This window comes from Centrocercus urophasianus, unplaced genomic scaffold (genome assembly GCF_019232065.1).
Source record: "Centrocercus urophasianus isolate 14NV4802_14NV808 unplaced genomic scaffold, USGS_Curo_1.0 seq_31, whole genome shotgun sequence".
In the NCBI taxonomy this organism is placed as follows: domain Eukaryota; kingdom Metazoa; phylum Chordata; class Aves; order Galliformes; family Phasianidae; genus Centrocercus; species Centrocercus urophasianus.
The window spans coordinates 10,575,808-10,597,396 of NW_024884878.1; the positions used below are offsets into that span (position 1 = coordinate 10,575,808).

Genomic DNA, 21,589 nt, shown 5'->3' on the forward strand with positions numbered 1-21,589 from the left:
CCTTGCTTCCTGACGTGAGCACATGATAGTCAAACCTTTGCATAGAATGGAGCTCAGCAAGACTGGCAGGTGTCACAGGCACAGCTATGACAGTGAACAGACAAAGCAGACCTCCTTGGAGCTGGGCCAAGTGGACTGTGGATCTAACATCAGGTTTTGTACTTATCTTCCCATGTCTTACTACAGCTTGACCATTACAGGTTCTCAAATATTGCATGGCAGCGCTGAGAACAAACGTGTGACTGCTACCCTTTGTCATGCCTTTGAATTATACGTGGAGTCAGTGATGGTAGATGATTGCTTTGAGAGTCAGCTATAATGGAGGAATGATCAATGCATCTTCTAGCAGTGTGCGTCTTGCTCCTGTACTCTATGATTCTTCATTGTGTAAGCAGTGAAGTACCCACCTATACGATGGATAAAATAGACACTCATCATTTTAATGCCCATTTATTCTTCGGTCTTCTTTGTCCTCTTTGAAAGGTATTCAGGAACCTCCAGTACCCAATGGCCATTCTCTCCCGGGTAGAGATTTTCTCCGGAAACAGATGCGTGGAGACCTGTTCACCCAGCAGCAGTTAGAAGTGTTGGATCGAGTCTTCGAGAGGCAGCATTATTCTGACATTTTCACGACGACAGAGCCCATCAAACCAGAGCAGGTACTGTTCCAAACATTAAACTTTTTTTTTTCTTTTTCTAGATATGCTTTCTCCTGGCAGAGGCCTCCTTAGTGGAAAACAACAAAAAATTATTTCTGAAATGTGCAGTAGAAACAGAATAGTGCATAGTAGAATAGTAGAATAGCAGAAACAGATGTGCACGGAGAAACAGGTGTCGTATCAAGCTCTTCAGCCAAGAGCATGTTGACCACAGAAGACTATTAAAAATGACACAAAACACCAGCTGTGTGAAGGTTAGCATGTGTTCAGATATGAAATTACGCCTGATCTGGGCCAGTCACATCAAGTGAGGGCATGAGGAGCATCACGTCTTCTGATACTCCTGTTGGACGTAAAGTAAGCTGCAGAAAATAAGGAATAGATTTGTAAAACTCTGTGCCTAATTTTGGCCCATAGTTAGCTTGATTGCGCACACAAATTAGTTTTTTATATCTGGAAATGGCTTATTAGTCATTTAATTGGCCATTTGCAGAGAGAAACACCCAATTAATACGTGAAGGTAAATTTGTTGCACCTGCAGACTAGCAGTGTATTTTAAAAGATTCGGCACGATGTTTTGAAGGAAAAGTTCTGTTTTAGCAGACGCTATGCAGAAGTAAAAGCAAAAAAAAAAAAAAGAAAAATTATTGGCTGTGTTTCTTAACATGCTTTTTGTTTGTAGGCCTCAGACTTAAATTTATGGGACACAGAAATGAAAGTGTGGCTGTCAGGTCCAACATAGGCCTCGCTTGCTGCATTTTCTATAGTTAGCAATGTAATCAGTCATTGCTAATCTCCATTGTTACTAATATTAAATTTTAGCAAGGTGTTTGAACTCCTCGAACTGCAAACAAACAGTGGTTTCCCTTAGAGGAGTCTAAACATTTGAAAGACACCGGAGAGTATCAGGAAGGTGGCCATCTATTACCGCTGTGACTTCAGCATTGAGGAACATGCATCGGCGTAACTAAAGAAAAAACTCCATGTGTGGAGTGGTAGAGTAGAAGCTCCATTTGCCCTTAAGCCTACGCGTGCTGTCATTTGTTGTCATTCATTTTTTACCAGTTTCTGCTGGCTCTGTGGTTTCCCTGGTTTGTATCTGTGAACTCTGTAAATCTAAATTCAGCCTGGAAAAAGGTGAGGAAGTTGCTGAAATCAATTCAGTTTTTCTTTAAAAAAGCTCCTCAGGAAAGCCAAGCACGTTTTGAAGGTGAAATGGCCTTCGCGTACCACTAGATGGTGGTTATCCCATCCTTAACACCAGGGATAATGGAGGGGACAGGCACAGATCCACTTCCTACTACAGTAAGCACTTTCAGTATTGGTCACTTCAGAGATGTTTGATGCTAGATCTGTCCCTGCTTAACTTTCATATACCTTCCTTAGTTTTCTGTATTCCAAATTTTCTGAGTTTTGTAGAACTGTAGCTCATGGGATGCAGTCCAGACATGAACACAAAGAGATGGTTTAATAGAAAGAAGAATTAAAAGAGCATGTTTCTGAAGTCTGCTGGCTTCTGCAGGGATATTCAGCTATTGCTGGAGCAAGGATCTCCCTGGATCTGTATAAGCAGTTGTAACTGGAATGGCTGTGCAACCAGAGCATCAAATCTGGGGATATGCTTCTACTGATCAGGTAAAAAGGGCACTTTCTGCACAGACTGAGAAGACAAACAGATGCTGAGAAACATATTTCTGAGGGAAAGATACTGTAGTATATGAAAGGTCCTTAGCAGAATAGTTTTGTTTAGGCATTTTTAATTACAAATGGAGTTTGCTAGTCATTTTCTTTAACATTCCCTTTAACATTCCCATTTGCTTTTGGGAGGTTTGGCTATGATTAAGGGCTCGTGGTTGTTCGAAATGGGATTTGCTTTTTGGTGGCATGCAAAGTATATTTTCAACAGGAACATGCATAATTAATACAAATGTCTGATTCTCAAGGATGTGATATGAACTGCACTGCTTTAGTAAGCAGTCATGTTTAACCTCTTTGGTAGTAAAGCAAAGCTGTCGTGAAACTTAACCAAAGTGGAGAGACTGTCTGGACCAATTAGTGAGACAAAAAAAATCAGTTAGAAAGAAAATACAGAATCCTAGAATCACAGGATGTTTTGGGTTGGAAGGGATCTTAAAGATCATCTAATTCCAATGCACAGACCATAGGAGGGGATACCTCTCACTAGATGAAGATGGAAGCATTACCACGTGACTTGGAAAACCAGAGTTGTCTCTCCCATTAATGACTGTAGTGAACTGTGATCCGCATTCAGAATCTGTCAGTCCAGAATGTGGTTGAACTCAGAAGTCAGTGCATTAGGAACTAGGTCAGCAATGGATGCATGGAGTCCTTAGCTGCTTCTGAAGAGGAAATTAAGGAAAAGGTGCTCCTCATAAAGAGTGGGGAGTCTAACAGGAGTGCTGATCCACTGCCTATCTACTGTGTTAGAAACATGCAGAAGGAGCAAATGGAACACTGCGGATGTTGTTTAGGCACAAAAACTTCTTGGTCCCTGTGACAGTCAGCTGAAGAGGGCTCCAGGTACTTTACGGGAAGACTCGTGTTTCTTTAGACAAGAAAGTATATTTTCCTCTCTGTTTCGCTGTTCTTCTCTAATTTTTCTTCTTTGTGAGCTGGGCACAGTCCCTGTGTCAGAGCGAGCAGTGATGTGGGAGAACAAAGTCCATTCCACATTGCTGAACATCTGCAGTCTGAACGCGTTCTGCCTCCAGCTGAAGGCTGGCACCTATTGCCTGAATTCTTTCTGATTTATTTTCTGGGTGTTTTGGGCTCGTTTATTGGAAACTGTGGATTGTCACTTACATAAGCAGGGCTTTGATGTCCAAAGTCAGAGTGCCTGCTCACCACTGCCCAAGCCTTCACCTTGAGTGCACCCATTCTGTTTCCTTTACTCTGCTGTTTTTAACGTTGCTGTTCTTCAGCTCCCTTCTGTGAAATGCAGACCTGCAGGTTAGCTCTTACTTCCAAACACGTTGTGCACTTGGCAATCTGAGTTTTCATATCTACTGTAAAAGATGACTGAGACAAAGAAGACCACAGGGAATGAATACTTACCTCTGACTACAGGCTATTGCAGTGCTGAGAGGAAAGGCAGTGACAAGAGAATCTATGGCAGACAGTACCTCATTCAGAAACAAAGTCTGTTGTAGGCATAGGGTGAGGCAGGGATCCCACCATATGTTCATATAATTAAAGATTTGTTGGGATATAATTAAAGATTTGTCAGGGGATGGAATTAGGGCATTATGTGTCTCATCGAGCAACCTAGTGTCCCTGTGATACAGCCGTACATGTACCCGAGTGCACTTTGCAGGACTGCTATGTAATACCCACACGTGCAGTGCATGACAAACATTTAATGGCAGGTGAATGCTGTGCTGTGATGTCAAGAAGTTGTGAGATGGGAAGGTGGAGGTCCCTTCCAAACCGAGTCCACTGGTATCTACGTGTTACTGGAGTGTAATGTGAGGATAGTCACACTCTGGCCTTACTCTATCCTACAAGAATCCTGCTATGAACAGTAACTGATGTTTAAGTGAATGCCTTTCCATCACTTTTGTCCCCTTTTGTGCTCATCTCATCTGCAAACAGCCCACAATTGATTTGCACTGGCTGGAGATGTTGGCAGAACACTCACGTGTTTCTGGGAAATGATTCTGAGCTGCATGTAGGTGTGTGTTTGCAGTGCCATCACTGCAATGGCATTCTGCTCACGAGTGTCAACCAGCAGCACCGTGCAGCCGACACATCAGCCGGTCAATATTTCTATTGACTTCAACAGACTTCAGATCGGGGCCATAATGAAGCATAGCATGATGTGACCAGGTTGAACACTGTGTAGGTCACTGAATTAGTAGAGAACAACTTGCTGATAATAGCAGATAATTCCCTCGTCTTTGCTGATGCTTTCACATTACTTCTAGCTAGAACTGAATTGATCATCTCTTTTTGAATTCGTTTCTGAATGATACAGGGATACTGCAGGTGGGAGCTAACCTGAAAAACATGAAGCAATATATTCACTTGTGAGATGCAGTACTGTTAAGCCTGGAGATAAATACAGGCAGCTGAATTCCGCGTGTCCAACACCGCCGAAAGAATTACTAGTAAATCAGAAAGAGTAAAAAAGTTGTGCACAGCTAGTTACGTTTGATTGACCTCAGAAAGTGCTGTAATGAAGGAGCTGAGCTGACCAAAGGAGGAGCACGCAGGGAGATGCACAGCCCTTCCTACAGCATGGGATTTTAATCTCCAGGAATAGCAGGGAGTGTCCAAGAAAAAGGGAGAAAGTAGGACTTATTTTTCAGGACTTACATTTCATTTCTGATTTGACTCATTTACTCAGAAAATCATTAGAGAAGCAGAAGGAAGGAATGAGATGTAGGACCTTGCTCCTGGTCTCTGGCATAAAATTAATGTGGTTTTCTCCCTAAGGGAAACTGTGTCTGGGTGGATGGGGCTGCTGGGGATTTTCTGAAATTACTCTGAAAGTTGTAACGAGAAAAGTAGAGCCACTGTTTATTTACTTCTTCCCAAAACTACATGGTTTTCAGTAACAGTGAAAAATATGGAGCATATCTCTGATCAAAAGAAAATGTGGAGCAAAAAGTGGCTTGGAAGGCAGGTCTGCAGTTTTTATTGCTCCTCTTCTATCAGCTGAAACAACTTCTGATTCAGGCTATGGCTTCATTGGTGGGAAGAAAAAAAACCACCAGAAACAAAACCAACTCTAAAATCCAGCCTAAGAAAGCATGTCGGGAGAGGAAAAACCTTCCCATATTTACTCTCAGTAGACTATTAAGCAACACGAGGCTATTAATTTGGCTTTTGAGTCTTCACTGGAGCCCATAAAAGTGCACAGTTGTCAAATGGAGTTCGTTTTAATTTCCTTTCAATCACAGTAAATTATTCAGGTGATAAATCAGCTGGAGTAGCCTCCTGGCTGTAATAGAAACCCTAATTCCTGGCTAATTATCCAGCCCATTGCTGCCAGCAGATCAATACTATTACCAAATGGAAAGGGCGAGGGGTTCGCTGCAGGCAGAGTGGTGGAGGGACAGCAGCTGGGAGCACTGGTGTACTGTGACCCCAGATGCAGTTCAGAGGTTGTGGAAGGTTAAACTGTGCAGAGATTTCCTTCTTAGCCACACTTTTGTAAGGGACCACATATCCTCCTGGTCCGTAATTTATGCTAAAACCTGTGATCCTGTGTTTCAGACATGACCTGCAGCCTATGGCATGTCCTTCTGCCTTTGTTGGGGCTCTGATTCTTTTCCTGTGCAGGACTGGGACAAGGTGCCCCTGCATGCAGGTAGAGCTGGGGACTGGAGTGCATTTTAGCTCTGCCTTTTGTGCTGTGGTCATAGAATCATAGAATGTTCTTGGGTTGAAAGGGACCCCAAGGATCATCAAGTTCCAACCCCCTGCCACACGCAGGGCCACCAACCTCCACATTTAATACCAGCCCAGGCTGCCCAGGGCCCCATCCAACCTGGCCTTGGACACCTCCAGGGATGGACGGAGCATCACAGCCTCTCTGGGCAGCTGTTCCAGCACCTCACCACTCTCTCTGTAAAGAGCTTCCCAATGACATCCAATGTGAACCTTCCCTCCTTGAACTTAGAACAGTTCCCCCTTGACCTATCGCTGTCTACCCTTGTAAAAAGTTGATTCCCCTCCTGTTTATCATCCTGTTTTAATTACTGAAAGGCTGCCATGAGGTCACCCCGCAGCCTTCTTTTCTCCAGGCTGAACAAGCCCAGCTCCCTCAGCCTGTCTTTGTAGGGAGGTGCTCCAGTCCCCTGCTCATCTCTGTGGCTCCTCTGGACCCTCTCCAACAGCTCCCTGTCTTTCTTGTACTGGGGGCTCCAGACCTGGATGCAGTGCTGCAGATGGGGCCTCACAAGAGCAGAGTAGAGGGGGGCGATCACCTCCCCATCCCTGCTGGCCACCCCTCTGCTGATGGAGCCCAGCATACCATCTGCCTTCTGAGCTGTAAGAGCACACTGCTGGCTCATGTTCAGTTCTTCATCCACCCGGACCTGCAGTTCTTGCCACTTTATATGTCACTGTGCTGACCCTGTACCACACTACCCTTGGTTCCCTGAGTTTGCTTGCTGATGATCTTCAGGATGAGCCAAGGAAGGGTTCTTAAGGTGTGTGGGAACAGGCAGTCTGGATCTCATGTCTGTGTGCTATGGAGAAGTGCTAACTCCTGGTACCTCACATCTGTTCTGGCTGCTGTTTAAAACAGGCAGAGATGGGGAAAAAGTGTCCTTTAAGAGAGTCAGATGCCCCTTGCAAGAACATCTCAGGCTGGTGATTTTTTAAATTTTTTTATTTTTTGCTTGCCCATGTATTACCTTGGAATAATGGCGAAATTTAAAGAGAATAAAATCCGGACTGTTGAGGACTAGTGCTCAGCTATAGCACAGAACAATTCTCCGGGAAGGAGAAGTAGCTCTTTGGAGATGACAGCTATTCTTACCCCAATTCTCACTGCAAGAACCAAGAGGTTGCCCCCTGCACAAAGCCCTTTGAGACCTGAGATGCAGCAATTAATTGTGGCTTGCAGTCTGTGGGGAGCCTATCAGCTTCCAGCAAAGTATGAAGGCAGTGCTTCAGAAATGCTGGGTAGAACACCATGCTTGAGGATCCTCAGAGGTCCTGCAAGGAAACTTGGAGCTGTGAATTGCCCTTTGCTACTGGAAGCTGAGCCTTCAGCATGTGAGGCTATCCAGCTTCCTCTTTTTCTTCTCTTTTTTCTCTTTGTTCAATATGGGTGCATTCAGGTATGTTTTTTTTCTTTTCCCCTTGAACAGCCAGGTGGAGCTGAACTCTCTGTATCCAGCTGCTGGCTGTGGCTTCCCAGCATTCACACAGAAGTGCAGCGTAGGCAGGGGGATATGATGTTCAGTGTCTCCGACTGCAGCACCAGCTGCAGACAGGTGCTTGGGCCACTTCAGAAACTGAGATGTACTTGAAGGAGAATGTGGCACGCTTTTGTCCTGGGGTCTTCTATGCATAAGGGACTGGGCAGCATTCTCTTAAACAGCAGTGGAAAATTTCAGGCTTAGCACCACTGCTGTTAGGTAACATCAGCAGGGAATGTTTTGCTGTTTCCAACCAGCACTTCAGCATTCTGCACAGCTGAAGTAAAGCACTCCTGTGCTTGCAGCAGTTATGTCCCTGTCTTAATAACAAGGATGATCAGGCTTCAGCTATGCTGAACTGTTTCCTAAAATATGCTCAGGTTGCACAATGGGACTGTAGTGTGGCTGTGAGCAGAAGTGAATAGGCAGGTCACCTCAAAGCTTGGCAAGAGGACATTTTGTTCAGATGCAGAATCTTGCTCAGACAACAGTTGGTCTCTTCTAGGAAACTCCTCACTTCTTTTGTAAGTTTTGTACAGAAGTGGGAAATTTTAGAGAGCTCTTCCATCTTGTTATCTTGCCAAATTTCTTTGCAATTTTACATCTGGGTAATTTTACTGAGTAATTTCTTCTCTTTGATCATCATGTGTTTTGCTGATAGGTTTCTTTTTTTTTTTTCTCTTCTTCTTTTTTTCCCAGTTTTGGATGAGAAATGAAGTCTATTATTTCATACCTTTTGCACAGTTTTCCTTTCAAGGTTTCATGCCATCAGCAGACAGCTAGTAGATAGTGCTGTTACAAAAAAGAGTACAGAGAGCAGCCAGGCTAAAAGCAGACTGACCATGAGCTGAAGGAGACCTGTGCTGTACTGGCCTTTTGTAAGATTTTTAATATCACATGTAAGCATAATATCTACTTGTGTGGTATTTTTCTCTTTGGAAAATAATAGATGGAGGAAAGAGGAATCTACAGATAGATTCCCTCTACCTCTGCCTGTGTACTTATTTAATGTAATGCCTGCTTGCCTTGACACTGGATGGAAGGGGTTTATGTTGGAATTTGAAGAATGGGAACAAAACTTCTTTTCTTGGTCTCTAGCAAATGTGGATCCTACAGGCTTTGAATAGACCCGGATACAATTTCCACCCATTGGTTTGGAAATCACTGCTGTCTCAAGTTCAGGAGTGACCTGGCCTGACTAAATGGCTGGCCCTGCTTTGAGACACTCTTGAATCTCTCAGCTTCCCACACCATCAGACACTTCTAAGGGTTCCTTCCAACCTGAATTACCCAAAGACCCCGATGTCCAGCCTTTTGCTGTTCGTTCCAGATTTTGTGATGTGACTTATCCGTCACCGCAGTGGAAAACATGAAAATCAAACTTAGAATGAGTTGAAGAGCCGGTGGGGGTAAAAGGCCCTGCTCTGTCTATGCAGATGGCATGAGCCTAAGCAGCTCTTCCAGAGCAGCTGGTGGATTTTGAGAAGACTACCATAGTTTCTGGTTCCCATTTGATGAGCAGGAGGTTGAATGAAACAACCTACAAAAGACACCGCAGGATGAAATTAAGGAATTGTGGAGCTGGTCTACTTCTAGAAATAAAGGTGGTTTCAAAACTCCTCTCTGTAGTGGCTCCTTAATCACAGAAGCACAGAATCACAGAATCACCAGGGTTGGAAAAGACTTTCAAGATCATCCAGTCCAACCATCCGCCTATCACCAACAGTACTCACTAAGCCACGTTAAGAATTCCATGGCAGCAGAATTTGCTGAACTGAAGAAAATAATTAACCTGAACTGAGGAAAACTCTTACCTGAAGAGAGTAGCATGACATGTAGGGGAATGGTTTCAGTCCCGCTCCTCTCCTTGAAAATAAAATTGACTAACGTGAACCACAGAGAAGCAGGAGTTCAAACAAACCACGTACAGAGAAAAATCCAAATGACAGGTATTATTTCACACAGGCTAGAAGCCCAGGTGGGATTTGTTTTTTTTTTTTTTTTTTTTTGTAGCTGTGAAGTGGGAATGACATGACTTGCCTCTTTAAAGGTGGTTTAAGGGGGTGGTTAAAGGGGAAAGGTTTATCCTGCGGACATTCATGGTTTTCGTCGGGATCTCAGAGGTGCAAGCAGCTCTTGGATGTCAGGGTTAAGGAACACTGAATTGGGTGGTATTTCCATATCATGTTGGAAGCGGGATGATGTTTTTCCAAAACGGATAGTGCTGAAGGGAGCCATGCTGAGAGACTGAACAATGCTTTTAATTGAGAGCATTTGAACAATTGTAAGGTTTGTCTACGTAGGTAAAATGCATGATTAAATAAGGGCAAAACTAAGGTAGGCAATAAATTGTTATCAAATTAAGTAGCTGAGGAGTGATTTTCAGGTTGGTAACTTGTGAGGCTTTATGCTGATGGAAAGTTTCTCTTGAAGCCAGAGATCTCACATCCATGTTTTCATTCAGGCAAACAATTGCTCTCTGGCTCTTGTCATTGTAAAGAAGACTATGAGAATATGGCCCTCAAATACACTTCTGACATGAAAACACGGGGCAGCACTGAGCATAGTAGAGATCATAGACTCATGGAATGGCCTGGGTTGAAAAGGACCACAATGATCATCTAGTTTCAACCTCCCTGCTAGGTGCAGAGTGGCCAACCACCAGACCAGGCTGCCCAGTTTGACCCAATTTGGGTTGTATAAATAGTGTGGTTTCCTTCTGGTTATCTGAAACTGTTTTCTTGTTGGGATGTTTTAATGCTCATGACGTACCTGGGTGTCTTCAGCCTTGGTGATGTTATTGCAGCCAAGTGGTGATTACCCAGCTGAACCAGTCTTCCTAACAGAAAAGAAAAAGAATGACAGAAACTAGAATATTTCATGAAAACCTGTCATCTCTTTTCTCCATGCTGGCAGTCTTTTGCTGGAGTCATTCACAAGAGTGAGGACATGCCAGGCCTCGAGCATTGCTAGGCTGTGGGCGTCATTCTACTTGCTGAGCTGCAGAATCTATTTATCTTCATCCAGCAGCCTATAAGTGCTTCAGACCAGCAGAGGTACATCTGGAAAGCAAATATGAAAAAGAGAAGAAAATCTTTTAGAAAACAAAGAGCATATGTGAATGTCCAGATTTCAGAGTGTGATGAGTCAGGATTTTGTGGGTTAATATGATTTTGCTCTACTTTACTTGTGCAACAAGCCACAAAATACTACAAAGTTTGTGACTTTCCCTGGGGGTTGGAGATTCATGATCCTTGAGGTCCCTTCCAACCCTGGCCATTCTGTGATTCTGGGTGGAAATTAAGTGTACCTGGAGCTACAGTGTTTTTGGCTGTTGTTTTGTAATCAGTTTACAGCACACAGATGAAACACAGAAGAATTCTGAGCTGCTGTCAGAATCCCAAGAGATGTCATACAAACAGAAATCTGGGGCAGAGAAGTCACACAGCAAAAACACATGAATTTCATACTGGGCCCTGTGGTATTCTCTGCATTATTAGATTGTCTGCTCTTAATATGGTCTGCTATGACCCTCCTTTTTGTAAAAGATTGTTCAGACAGGAGGAGGTGGCAGGAAGGGGGTCAGCTGTATCTTGTGGCCTCTTTTGGGTATTTAGTGATTGCCTTCACAACACTGAGTCTCTTCATCTGTGTAATACAGACAGCTTTACAAAAGGAGTACTGGGAGGCAATCTCAGACAACATTTATGAAAAACCTTGAGGTAGGTCCTCTGAAAGTGTAAAAAAAATTACAGATGTTGTTCTTACAATGTGCACAAGACATCTCAAATGTCTGGAGCAATCAATTGGATGGATTAAAAATACCTGGTAAGATAGATGTAAAACTCATGCACATTCACAGTGCGCCGTCCATCATATTTCTGCTTCACATTACACAGCAGGGATATCCTGAGGTGAATACGTACAGCAGGTTGCATCTTCTTCTGTACTGAGATGCCTCAGTGGAAGCAAGAGAGCCACTGTAACAATGTACATCCTCCCTCGAATGGCTGAAATTGTCACTTTTGTTGATGGAATTTCCTTCCAGAATCATAAAAAGCAATGTGTTTCAGTAATATCTTGCGACAACAAGTGCCATAAAATGATTGTGAGCTTGGTTTTAAACTGCTGAACACCTCTTCTATAAGACAGGCTGAGAGAGCTGGGGCTGTGCAGCCTGGAGAAGAGAAGGCTGCGAGGTGACACCAGTATCTAAAGGAGAGCTACAGGAAAGAAGGGGACAGACTCTTCCGCAGGGTCTGTGGTGACAGAACAAGGGGAAATGGCTGCAAGCTTAAAGAGGGCAGATTTAAGTTGGATATAAAGAAAAAATCTTCTACAGTGAGGGTGGTGAGGCAGTTGGAAGAGGTTGCCCAGAGATGTGGTTGATGCCCTGTCCCTGGAGACTTTCAAAGCAAGGCTGGATCAGGCCTGGGCAACACAATGGAGCTGTGGTGTCCCTGTGCATTGCTGGGGAGTTGGACTGGATGGCCTTCAGGGGGCCCTTCCAACTCTAAGGATTCTGTGATTCTGTGATTCTCTTCCATCAGCATAGAATGTGTCATGTGCTATTTTAATTGGATGCTCCTTTTCAGCTTCTATTCCACTCTATGTGTAGAATGATAGAAGCTGATGACAAAGAGTGATGTGGTCATTTCCTTGTGCAGTGGTAGGGATGATTCATGAGGTGTAGGGAAGGGAGAAGTTATAAGAAGGGCTTTGCATGAACTCATGGCAACATCTGGAAAGGAGAAAACAAGGAAATCCCTCTGAGAGAGGAGAAAGACAGCAGAGATGCTGCTTTGTGAGAAAGGAGGCCCACATTGTTGGGTGTGGGGCATGAGTCAGAAGGATGAGCCTACAATGCTGTTGCTAACAAAATGGCTAGTGAGAAGCTCCTGAAAATATGTTAGGAAATCTCTGTACTCTTCAGAAAGTAAAGCTTTATTTTAGTTGGTTTCAGTTGTTGCAGAGCAGTGCTTACACAGAGTCAAGGACATTTCAGCTTCCCATACTGCCTTACCAGCGAAGCCTGGGGGGGCAGAAAGAGCTGAGAAGGAGCAGAGCGGGGACAAGTGGCTCCACCTGTCCGAAGGAGTCCACACCACACGGCATCGTGCAGGACTATAAAAGTGGCAGTAGTGGTGTCTGGTGTGCGTGTGCTTCCAGGGGACTGATTGGACATCGGTGGGTCAGCATCGTGCATTTCTCGTTTTGTATATTCTGTTATTATTATTATTATTAATTTCCCTTCCTTTTCTGTCCTGTTATACTGCCCTTATTTCAACCCACGAGCTTTATCTTGTCTTCTGATTCTCACCATGGCTGTGTGTTGCTGAGCTGCCTGCTGGGTTTAACAGGTGGCTCTGCTAATCAGATGGTGGGAAAGAGCCTGTGCAGGTATTGTGAAAAGACCTTTGGTGACGCTGGTGCCAGGCCAGCGCTAACAAAGGCGAGTGTGAAACGGAGTAAGCAGTTGTTCCTGTATGAACTGAGCAGTGTTTGTACTGAGAGGAAAGAGCCTTAGAGAAATGGGCAACTGAAGGTATGTGTACAGAGATGCAAATCACATCAAAAGCAGAGATCAGCTGTCACCACTGCTGTCCTCTCTCACTGTTACTTTGAACACTTGTCATTTGCCTGGTGAGTCTAAAAACTGGAAAGCCACTGTAGATCACTGAAACGTATGTCTGTGTGTTTTTAGACAGCCTTTCTCGTCATTTTTGCTTGGAGACTCCTGCTTACAAACCAGTAGGAAGGGCTCTGCTGGCCTACCTGCCTCAGCCAGATGGATGGTGCTTTTATTGGCCTGTGAAGGGCTTGGTTAAAAAACAACTCATGTTCTGAGGCCTTTGTTTTCTGCCCCAAAATCTTCCAAAGGAAGTTCAAGGATGCTGAGTGTGAGACACAGGCGCGCAGAGTTTGCTTTGCGAGGCGGTGGTGTTGCTGCAGGCATCACGCTGGGAGGCAGGGATGCCTCTCTGCAGGTTACAGAGGGGCCAGGTCCGACTGCACAGCTCTCCTAGCCCTTCATGGGCCGTAGGAAGCTCTGAAGTAGGGATACCATTCCCTCCTGAGGAAGACAAGCACTGGAACTGTGGGCACCCTGTGTCTCTGGGCTGTGCAGCAGGTGCCAAGGCCTGGCAGGCACTGGACCCTGGCGGCATCCTCATGGCTCAGCCAGCCCTGCCCCAGCCTGCTTCCCCTGGGCAGTCCCTGCTTCACCCCTCGGCGTCCAGCCAGGAGGATGGCCATGCACTGGAGCTGGTGTCCGGCTGGTTCCTGTGCTCGTCACTGCTTGAGGCACATGGTGATTTTTGGCCAGCCCTGCAGAACCAGATGATCTCTGTTGGTCCCTTCCAGCTGAACTACTCTGAAATAGCATATTCTGAAATAGTACTCATTTTTGTCAGAAGTAACTGCTTCTTGCTCTCACCAGTTTTGCTCTAGGCAGTCTCAAAGGCTGGGACAGCTCACAGCACACATCCAGAATAAAGTTGGCCAGCCCTGTGTACTCACATCCGGGCACAATGCAAGCTAGTCAGACCTGGGTTCTGTTTAATTTGCCAGCTCTGCTTAACAAAATAACAAAAATAGCAACCAACACAGCAGAAGGAGGAAGGATTCCAGCCACAAGTGCCGGCTGCTCTCTGTGCTGCTGTTTCACAGGGTTTTGTTGCTCACTGTGGGCAGCCCCCGAGGAGGGCGCGCGTGTGATTTACTGGTCTGGGTATGCCACGTCTTTAACACTGCAGTGCCCATTTCCTGCTGAAATAATTTCTGCAAAGAGAGGCTCCTATTACGGCAAAAGGAGCATGGGCGTCATGATTTATTATTATTTATAGTCCTGGGGCCTTGTTTATGCACGATGGGTTAGGTGCTCAGGATAGGAATGCCATTATGCAAATGACATTGAATGTCCTTACCGAGCCTAAATAATTTTTGTATTGGACGATTAAACCTCATCTGTTATTGATATGGGCTGCAGTCGGGCTATTAAAGAGTCCCAACAGTACTTACTCCCAGTAATGGGAAAATTGAGAGGAAGAGGCTAAACAATTGCCTCAACTGCGCCGTGATTGTCTGCTAGGAGCGGAACATAACGAAGCCCCCGAATGGAAATCGTGTTTACTACTTAGGGATAAATAAAAGGAGGGAGCGCGCAATAAATTATGCCTTGTGATTTGAATCAGCGTGGCGGAGAATTTCCCTACTTCCAATTTATTCGAGTTTTTTCGAGGGGGTGAAGGCGAAGCTGGGAGCCATCGCTGTGCTGTGCTCGGGGGAGGGCCGGCAGGGCAGCTCTGTAGGAACGCGGGAGCCGCGCGTCCTTGCGCCTTCCCTCTGACACAGCTGTGCGTTCACGTTTTGATCAGTGTTGATAGCTTATGAATTCCAAAATTGACAAAATTTACAGAAAAAATGAGGATAATCCATCTTCCTTAGCGGACTGTCAGGAGCTGGCTATACTTCATAATCTTCAATTACAGATGCTATTTTCAGACATTTACATGCAGATATTAGAAGAAAATGAAAATGAGAAACAAAGAGCAAATGGAAATGTGGCTATTTATATGTATAAAGCAAAAAAAAAAAACAAAACAGGTAAATTCTAGGCATTTAGATTGGATTTGGGAATCCCTTTGGAAAATCAGAGGATGGCTGCATCTGTTCACGGATTTGACCGTGGAAAAGTAACACGTAGTGCAGAGTTTCCCACATGCAGATAATCTGAAGATTTAGGTCAAAAGGCAGTCAATTATTCCGACGTATGAGGAGAGACGTGTCCGTGGCGGGGTGAGCTCATTTCCCCTATTTTTAGAAGAACCTCTGGGGATTCACACAATCCTAATTGGATTTGGGTTAAAAGAAGCACGGCTGTTAATTTTTTACAAAAACATGTATGTTTTGTGAAAGAGAGTTTTAGAAATATTCTGTTTGCACAAAGGAAACAAGGCTGCATTGCCGAAATAAAATTTTCATGCCGTTTAAGGGAGTAGAAGCCAAACACTGCCAAAGCCAAAGAGAAATTGGAGCTCAGCTGCAATTAGCCGTGTAGATGGGTGTTACTGCAAAGCAAAATCAGCTCTTGTGGTGGTGGTGGGTAAGGCAAGAGATGTCTGCATTACAGCACGGAGGGGTGGCTGGTGGGGTGGCAGTGATGAGACTGACGTATGGCAGCTCAGATACCCTTCTAGCTCAGGTCTGAGGTGGTTGAGAAGGACTTCAGAGTTAATTTTCCATTCCCATAGCATTTGAGGGGGGATAGCTCTTGTGGCCATGCAGCTACACGTGGCACCAAGCTCCTGGAAGCCTGGGGAGATTAATTACAGTTGCTTTGGATTGAGCTCCCTGAGCCATATCTAATGTTACAAATCTTTTCTCTTTGTGAGGCTGAGGTTGGGGTTTCTCTGCAGAGCCTTCCAGGTGTTGGCCAGTTCTGCCTTTCTGTATTAATTTTTGGATGTGTTGAGAATGGACAACTTGCATATGTTAAGTGTGAGCCTGCTGCTGCCCTCGGGGCTCAGCAAAGCTTTGGTGGCCACAGCTGGGGCCAAGCAGTCCAACAGAAAGCACTATACCTTAACTCCAGATCTCAGATCAGGAAGAGCACTGTGTCAGCCGTGAAGGCCCTCAAGACATTTCCATCTCACTGCCAGCTGGTTTGCTCAGGGAGAGTAGGGCCGTGCACACAGGCAGTGCAGAAGGAAAGCCAAATCCTGCAGCCCTGAGCTGGAGCTGCACCAGGTCCAAGCCACTGACTGTTCAGGCTGAGGTTCTGTTTGCTGCTGCATGCCAAGCAACCCCACTGGTCTGTCTGCAGGTGGTCACAGGAGTAGCAGCAAGGCACAAGGCATGCTGCTTTATGCCCGCTCGTGTTTTTGCAGGTGTGATTTGGAAATCTGAGCAGAAGAAGAAAGCACTGCTGCTGTGCTAACCCAGCCCCTGGCACAGCAGAGCTGCTCCCTCAGTGGGTTTCCCATGTGTGCCCTGCAGTGGGCTGTGCCCCACCACTATATGCCCATCTTCGCTAATTTAGAATAAGCTTCTGGGTATACCTCAAAGAGAAAACTGCCATTTATTTAGGGTATGCTGACCTGGTAAATGACACTCAGGCATCTTGCTATAAGAAGTGCAGAGTGAAGTCAGTGATGGAGTATCTCACCACTTAACCGTAGTGCCACAGGAGGTGCAAGAGCGTGCCTTCTGACACTGCTCATATTATTTGATAACAGTACCAAGTGCTCCTGCATCTCTTTGCCCAGTGTGCACACATCACCTCCACCACCCCACAGGCATCTTCTATTCCACAGCATATCTCCTGCAGTGAAGTCAGATGTGAGGGCTGTGGTGAGTGCTCCCATGAGATGCTGGGGTTTGAGAGACTCTGTCACCTTGTGTCCAAGGCAATCTCTCTTGGTATGCAGCTGAGAAACCAAGGGCAGTGGAGGTGGTATGGGTGCAGGGGGAGTTTCCTGCATTTTCTGCTAAAAACTAATAAAAGTTGGTAATTTCTTCCTCACGTATTTGCACCCTCGTAGGCTGCTGACAAGATGTGGTATGTGGAGTGTGGAGGGTTCTCTTTGCACTGCGGGCACTTGCACTGTGTGAGGCACAGTTCCTGTGCAGGGACACCGAGCTCATGCTCCAGCTATTTTTCCAGGCTACTGTCACTTTTGGAAAGTAGCCACTGGCACAGCTATTCCTAAATATGTTGGCCTATGTCAGTTTTCCCTTCCATAAAACAAATGGGACAGTACTTGGAGAGAGATTTCAAATGACACCTCCCAGGAATCTGGGTGTCACAGAGTCTTTCCAGCACCACTTGAGCAGAGGCACCAGCACATGGCACATCCTGGTGCCGGTGCAGAGGTGACCGTGGAGGAAATAGTTGGAAATAAAGCCTTTGAAACAAAGATGGGTGTGAAACTTCTAGCACCCATCTGCACTCCGCAAGGACAACTGGCAGGGAAGGGAGGTGCAGTGTGGGCACTCCTGCGTGTGGCAGTGCACTGCTGTGCATGCTGAGCTCCCCTCTCCCCTCTGCCCCAGCCCCTCTGCTGGCTCCCTGTCCTCCCGAGTTGAGAGCACTAGGCAGAACGTGCACATGAGTCTTGCCTGTCCTTTTGGTTTGTCCTCGGTCTCTTCTTTTATATTTCCTCGTTTCACATGTCTGTGTTTTCTCTCCTCCATGCTATGGCAGTGGTGCTCCATGCTGATGAGACAGTACGTGGTACAACCGCAGGCAGTCATTTTTCAGGTAATTTCCAGGATACTGAACACCTGACTCTTGCTTTTTCACCAACCAAGCAGGCCAGGGTTCCTGCTTCACAGGGACAGGCCTGATGGTCATGCAAATGCTGACTCGCAAGTAGAGGTGGCGGAGCCAATTCTGAGACCCCTGTGCTGCAGCACTGATCCCTCCAGCTGCTTGCTGCTCTGTGTGTGTACTCACATGCACCACGAGAGGGGATCTCTCTGTGAGATGCTGAGCACAGGGCTCAGTGTCTCAGCCTGTCAGCAGTCACCTTCTGCAGCAGGATGCTTCCTTCTCTTCCCAAAGCTGCCTGCACTGCTGCTGCATCGGCCTAGTGCTGGTCCCAGCCATGGCCCAGCTGCTTCGTGCAGGTGATGACAGGGGCAGTTCAGGGGCTGGCTTCTGCCCTGCACCACGTGGTGGCAAGGAGGTGGTGTTGGGTCCAGAGCAGCTGGGACTCAGCCCACGTCTGCTGCTGGTGAGTGCCTTGTGTGCAGTTATTGTGGTGGCCCTTCTATGGTTTGTTGCCCTCCTGTGGCTTGTCAGCCTGGCTGTGGAGTGGGCAGCAGCTACTGCCTCTGAGGAGGGATGCAGGTGTGCCATGAGAACAGGGGAAGTGCCTGAAAATTCCGTTGTTTGCACTTCTACAGCAGCAGGTGCAGGCTGGACTCCATCTCTGGAGCTCATCAGGCGCCTTCTCCCTGTGCAAGGTGACATGAAGGAGCAGAGGTGTGCCATTGTCCCTTCTCCCAGCAGAGTGTGCTATACCCTTCTAGCTATTTGCTTCTGCTGCTGTAACAGGTGAAATCCCTCTGAGCTTGATAAATCAAGTTCACTTATGTGGTGTTGTCAGATCATTGCAGTTAAAATTTGAGACCTACTCCTGTTACAGTTTCCTCCTAGATTAGTTACTAGCAGCTCAAAACTGACGGAAGCTGTGATGCTTTGACATTTGCAGCATACCTAAGGCTCTCATGGCAGGGATTTTGCAGGAAGAGACTTGTAATGCCTCAGCTGGGTGTGGGCGAAGAGCAGCAGCCCCTGCAGCACATTTTGGCTGTGAGGGAGTTAAACACGAGGTGTCTCTGCAAGACTGCAGCTGTGCTTTCATTCATCCGGTCTCTTTTCAGACTGGGGCTTCAGCATGCCAGATAAACATATGCAGGGGGATGTTGGGACTGCAGTCACAGAACAGTGTGGAGCAGTGTGAAGGCTGGCAGCTCCATGCAGAGCAGGGGCTGAAGAGCAGGACAGAGACCATGCAGCCTGCTGCGGCCCTGTAGGAAGCAGGAGGGCTGCCATAGAGAAGGCCAGATGGGGCTTCTGTGATGATTGCTCTGGGTAGGATGCAGGACCAGAAGAAGAAGCTTTGTCTGGTTGCGCCTGCAGGAGAATGGCTGGAAGCATCTCTGCAGAGGAGTGCTCCACCAGAAACTGTGCTCCAAAGGGTCAAAGGTATCAGAAGCACCGCTGAAGCAGAGATGTGGGCAGTGCGTATCTCTGAGGAGCCAGTGTCAGAGGAAAGAGACTGGGTTCATGAAAGTGAGGGAAATGTGAGGGTGAGGAGAGGTTTGGATGACAAATAAGCTGTAAGGGCTGAGGAACAGAACAAAATCTAAATGCAACTGAGGAATGCAGAAGATGATGATAAGTCTTTGGTGATTCGTTCCTGATGAGAAGTCTTTCAAAGAACCATAAAACTGTTTGAGTTGGAAGAGAACCTTAAAAGTCATCTTGTCCAACTCCACTGCAATGAACAGGGACACTGGGCTCAGAGCCTCATCCAGCCTGACCATGAGTGTCTCCAGGGATGGGGCTTCACCTACTCCCTGGGAAACCTGTTCCTGTGCCTCTCCATCCTGACTGTAAAAGACTTCTTCCTCATATCCAATCTAAATCTTCTCTCTTTTAGTTTGAAACTTTTTCCCCTTGACTTGTCACAGCAGATCCTGCTAGAGAGTCTGCCCTTTCTTTCTTAAAGGCCCCTTTTAGATACTGAAATGCCACTCTCAGGTCTGTCAGAGCCTCCTCTTCTCCATGCTGCACAGCCCCAGCTCTCAGCCTGTCCTTGTAATACAGGTATTCCATCCCTGAGATCATTTTTGTGTCCTTCCTCTGGACATGCTCCCACAGGTCCATGTTTCTTTGATTTTTTTGCAAAGTTCCTTGCAGCACTGATCCATGCACAGGGTGGAGAGAATGGGTGGCCAGCAGCTGTTCCTTCTGGCAAAAGGTATTTGGCATGGTCTTGCGGAAGAGGTTTGTACGGCAGATCTCTCAAGGTGATGTGGGCACTGGTGCCTCACACAGATTGCAGCCTCAAATGAAATGTGTTTCTGTCAGTATGAACTTGCTAATAATGAACTATAAAACTAAATTCACTTTGCCTTGAGTAATAGCTGAGTAACAGAGACGCAAACAGGTACACACCTGACCCAGAGCACTCAGCTGTGGCCAATCTCAGATTGTGTGGTGGGCATCTCCGGCACAAAGAAACCTGCAAAGACAGAGTTACTCAAGAAGTGTTTTGTTCACTTAGATAAAAAATATTAAAGTTAATATTTTGATATGATAGCTCAAAAGATCACTGCAGGCTTAAGTAATTACTCATTACTTCATCCGCAGTGATACTGTGGGAATCCACCTTGGAGGTTTTATTAATTTTGTCTGTTCTTCACTTGAAGTCCTAGTTCTCTGACTGTTGTGGACTTATCTCAAAAATAAAGGATTAAAACTAGTGAAAATAGCAATAGGGAAGGGAGAACATTGAAAAGAAATGTCCTTGTTTTGTGTGAATGATCCTGCAATAAGAAACCATGAGAAACACTAATGAGGATGAGCTTTCTGCCATGTACATGAGAGTCTTTCTGGGTGTGTGGATTGGCCTCCCTGCTCTAGATGGCCATAGCTACACAGACACCAAGAGGATTAGAGGACAGGAGGCATCTGTTTTCTGAGGACGTGTGCTCAGCTAGTGAAACTTTGGCTGTTGTGCTTAAGGAATTTCCACGAAATGAGAGCATCCTTACAATGGTCAGGTTATTCATTCTTAAATAACGTGGCTTTTGAAACAGTTGATTTCAAATCCATTCATTAATCAAACACTTCTATTTAAGTGCACTCTACTTCTTATGAAATAACAAGAAAATGAAGCACGCCTAAGAAAAGCAGGCAAACAGGACATTCTGGTTCCCACCTACTTGCTCCACTGAATTAAGGAGAGTTCAACTTAATAGATGTGAATGGTTTTCTCTGACAAGCAAAAAACTTACACTTGTACCTTACAGGGCCGGTGCACTTTGCTTTACAAAACTTCCTTTTTATGGAAAGCTTTGTGCCACAGTGATGAGTTTAGCTTTCATTTTATCAGGAAAGCCACGTTTGGTGTTTTCCAAGAACATTGGTGATAAGCACACACCCATTTATTTTTCTGACTGCTTAACACTATGGTTTACACTGACCATGTATTTACTGCCTTAGAAAAACTGGGCAATCTGACTGAACAAGAGCTTTTAAGGGGTTCCTGCATTGCAATTAGTATTTGCCATGCAAGGAAAAACTGTTGAATAGTGCATTTATTGTGGCTAAAATGTCTTTTGATTCTTCTTCCAGGCAACTGAATACTCAGCCATGGCATCATTAGCTGGAGGACTGGATGACATGAAGGCCAACATAAGCAGCCCTACTTCTGCAGATTTAGGAGCAAGTGTTCCTGGACCACAGTCGTACCCTATCGTAACAGGTAAGCAGTTCTGTGTACACCAATAAGTGTTGTGGAG

The 21,589-nt window shown here is 45.7% G+C and overlaps 1 protein-coding gene across 1 annotated transcript in view; it reads left to right on the top strand.

Annotated features, from left to right (window-relative positions):
• The first annotated feature begins 326 nt into the window (after positions 1-326).
• Positions 327-21,589, top strand: part of PAX5 (paired box 5) — a 70,507-nt gene continuing 49,244 nt past the window's right edge. Inside the window, exons 1-3 of the mRNA XM_042829400.1 lie at positions 327-387; positions 484-659; positions 21,423-21,552. Of these exons, the coding sequence (XP_042685334.1) occupies positions 327-387; positions 484-659; positions 21,423-21,552 (367 nt within the window). The remainder of the gene's footprint in view (positions 388-483; positions 660-21,422; positions 21,553-21,589) is intronic.